A 3,345-nucleotide genomic window follows, 5' to 3' on the forward strand; every position below is an offset into this window, starting at 1 on the left:
TATATATATATGTATATATATATATATATATATATATTACACAATTCTATTTACCCTGAATAGATCTCTTTTCCTCCCTCAAATTTATTCACGTACCAAGCTTCACTGCAACACTCGTTACACACATCAGATTGTATCCAACTAGCATGGTCACACGCAACATACAGCTTCCTGCTCCCCGCATTCTATGTTCCTCCAAATAATCATGTCAGGGATTTGCCGGATTTCCTTATAAATGACAGTAGAATTGCTTCACAATTGACGTATCAGAAACAGATATGCGGGAAAATTAGATTATTATATTTGACATGTCCTTCCTTTCTACAACAATCATTCCATGATTTATATGGCTTAATTGATTGTAGTGCAAATGTGCATGCAACAATCAAGGCGTACAGCACTTCGTGAATCTCACACAGCTTCAAATGCTTGGCTGCGTTTGCATAAGAACTCAACGTCTGCGAAAGCAGTTTCAAAGACATGAATTATGACGTTGTGCATTGCATAGCTCTCAACATAACACGTCTTTCAAACTACAGCTGGGTCTTTTACGAAAAGCATATTTACCTATTGTACAGAATCCTCTTACTATCCTCTTTACACTTTACGCATCACCTCCAAATCTATCCATATCGACGTTTTAATCCTCTCACAATGAAAAAACACATTTCAAGAAGCCAAGTCTGAAATTTCATTCGGTCATTTCACACTAAATCGGCAATTTTAATAGCTAAGACTGAGTCTCTTCTCTTTCCCCATCATTGATCTTAAGTCTTACCAATTTCCCTTTGGTAACAAATTTATGGCTTTTGTAGATTCATTTTTCAGCAATTTTCTTCTATGACACACCAGTTAGCACTGGCCTTACATTTATTACAATGAATATTGTTGCGCTTGACATCAGCTTTCGACTGCGAGAATTCTATCGTAACTGTGTACCTAGTTATCTCACTTGTTGCTCATCACTTGGATTCTACGTTTATCATTAGATTACCCTAAGAGGGTATACTGAAAAGTTCCTGGTTTTAAAGATATCGCGAAAGGCCTAGTTGGAGGCTCAAACTTTCGAGTTCTTTTACAGGGATTCGAAAAACCAAAGGACCGCTGCAGTGAATGAAACTGAGAATGGAATATGGTGAATAAAATCATAGTTAACTGATGCTCCTGTGTTTTTCTTTTGCCCAATGCCAGAAACTTTTCAGCACACCTTCATATTTCGAAGTGGGTTGAGGGAGTACTTTGCGTACGTCACACTCTCATTTCTACCATGTCCCAGGATTTGTCTTTGCACTCCATTCTCATTTTTCTGTACGTAAGTGAACGTCAAACCCTCTCTAAAACAACGAGCCGGTCTTAGATAACATATCCTTCATTGGTATTTAACCTTCCTGAAATATGTATCACGAACCGCAACATAGAGAGTATACGTGTAACAAGCAGCGATACAATGAACAATACTTCGATAGCTATTCTCTTTGCTAATCTTGCTTCTTTTCTCTGCAAGTTACAAATGTTACTCATATCAAGCATTTTTACACATCCCCTGAAAAATAAGTGGTACGCCATTAAATCCGTCATGGTTGCTTGAATTATTGGTCAACGATGTTCTCTCCTGTCGAAATCAGATCCCTAACATAGTTACGACAGTATCTCAATGATTGGCCTCCCTAGTCAGGACCAAGAGATAATTCATCCTCAGCAAATTTTGACAGAATTTAGATGAGATTACAAATCGAATATTTCTCCCACATATGGGATGTTACTACTAATGCGGTCAGTTATAGACATATAACATATCTCGAAAAGGCTAATACAAAAGCTTACATAAGTCAGTCACATATAGGTTCCAACTGCTGGTCCACATACATACTGTCTCCTCACTCTCATCTCCCTCACATTATTCGTTTCCGTTTCTCTACTTGAAGGAGGTAAATGCCTTTGTACCACGACAACACAGTTGTCTTCAAATCACATGTTTTTTGTTTTTATTACTCTTGCTGAGTCAAATCTGCAACTACTACGAAACTAAGCGTTATGCCTGTCCCTGTCTTCCTTGAACACTGCTGCAAAATTCAATACCACTTCATATCTTATAGTAATCAAGTGTCACACTAAAGGCATTAATTTCCCCGTTGTCAAGAGACTGCAAAAGGCATAAGCAACGTTTCTTCCTCCATAACCAACAATTGGTGAAACTAAATATGATGGCCGATCGGGCTTAATCACACTGAAGGGCCTACTTGTGTTCATGTAGGTACAGTCAAAATCACATCGGTTAACAATTCAGTTCTCCCATTAGCAGGAGGAATTCCAACCACGCTTCGTGGTTTGCTACCACAACAGTTCCTTTATAGGAATAACGTCATTAAGTTAAACACCAGTCATATTTCTTGCCTGCCGGATTAGATCGAACCGATGTCAAGTTTGACCAGAAAGTTTCCAGCAGTTACCTTCAACTTTTCCTAAGTATGAACCTATTATTACATTATCAGATTTGTTCTTCAATTTCTTAACGAGTTAGAATTTTACTTAGATGGAGGTGGATCTGTTACTTCTAGCAGATCAGGCTCTGTATTCACAAAATACTATTGATAGCTTCAGCTTGGTATTAATAGATGAGTTCTACGACTGCGGACTCCTCATCACTGAGTTTTATTTTAAGTAGACGTTTTTGGTAACTTGACCGACCATGTAAATGCACCACAAATTGAATCATATAAATATCGGACAGGTCTACAAGTTTTCTTTAAATATCATCTCTTACTCCGAAGAATTGAGCTGAAATTCTGATAAAACAGAAGGGCAAATCATCACTCCAGTAAATCAAAAACTAAGTTTGTAAATTTTACTTACCTCTGCGGGATGCATGGAAGCTATCATGAGTGCGGACGTGTTGAACATCTTCAATAAGGAGGCTATTAGGTATTATTTCACTCAGAAGGTTAATTTTTTCAATCGCAGAACGGAATGCCAATTCTTGCGATTCATTTTCTTCTTCAAAGAGGGCACCTAAAAACGACAACGGAAAACAGTTATGGTAGCAAAACATAGATCATTTGAGTATATTTCAACAGGCATATCTATATAGATGAGGTACATGTATTATTTAAAGTAAACAGTTTTAAGGTAAGAGTCACAAGTAGACTCGTACTTCGAAAATACGTGAATAGGTAGGATTTTATGCTGTGGTTTGTTTATTAGTAGGTCTTATCCATTAAGTTCATCGAATCATATTCTTCCTCCTCACTGGATACCTTACCCTAACGGAACAGTAAACAATGTATGTATGTATATATGTATGCATATGCATATACATATATATATATATATATATATATATATATA

The 3,345-nt window shown here is 37.0% G+C and overlaps 1 protein-coding gene across 3 annotated transcripts in view; it reads right to left on the bottom strand.

The window, feature by feature from the left end:
- The window catches only part of LOC106874384 (glutamate receptor ionotropic, kainate 2), a 1,088,700-nt gene that overhangs the window by 564,508 nt on the left and 520,847 nt on the right, over positions 1-3,345 (bottom strand). For all 3 annotated transcript variants that reach the window (XM_014922100.2, XM_014922098.2, XM_052965681.1), the window contains exon 3: positions 2,854-3,009. In XM_014922100.2, coding sequence (XP_014777586.2) covers positions 2,854-3,009 — 156 coding nt within the window. The remainder of the gene's footprint in view (positions 1-2,853; positions 3,010-3,345) is intronic.

This window comes from Octopus bimaculoides, chromosome 2 (assembly GCF_001194135.2).
Source record: "Octopus bimaculoides isolate UCB-OBI-ISO-001 chromosome 2, ASM119413v2, whole genome shotgun sequence".
Lineage (NCBI taxonomy): Eukaryota > Metazoa > Mollusca > Cephalopoda > Octopoda > Octopodidae > Octopus > Octopus bimaculoides.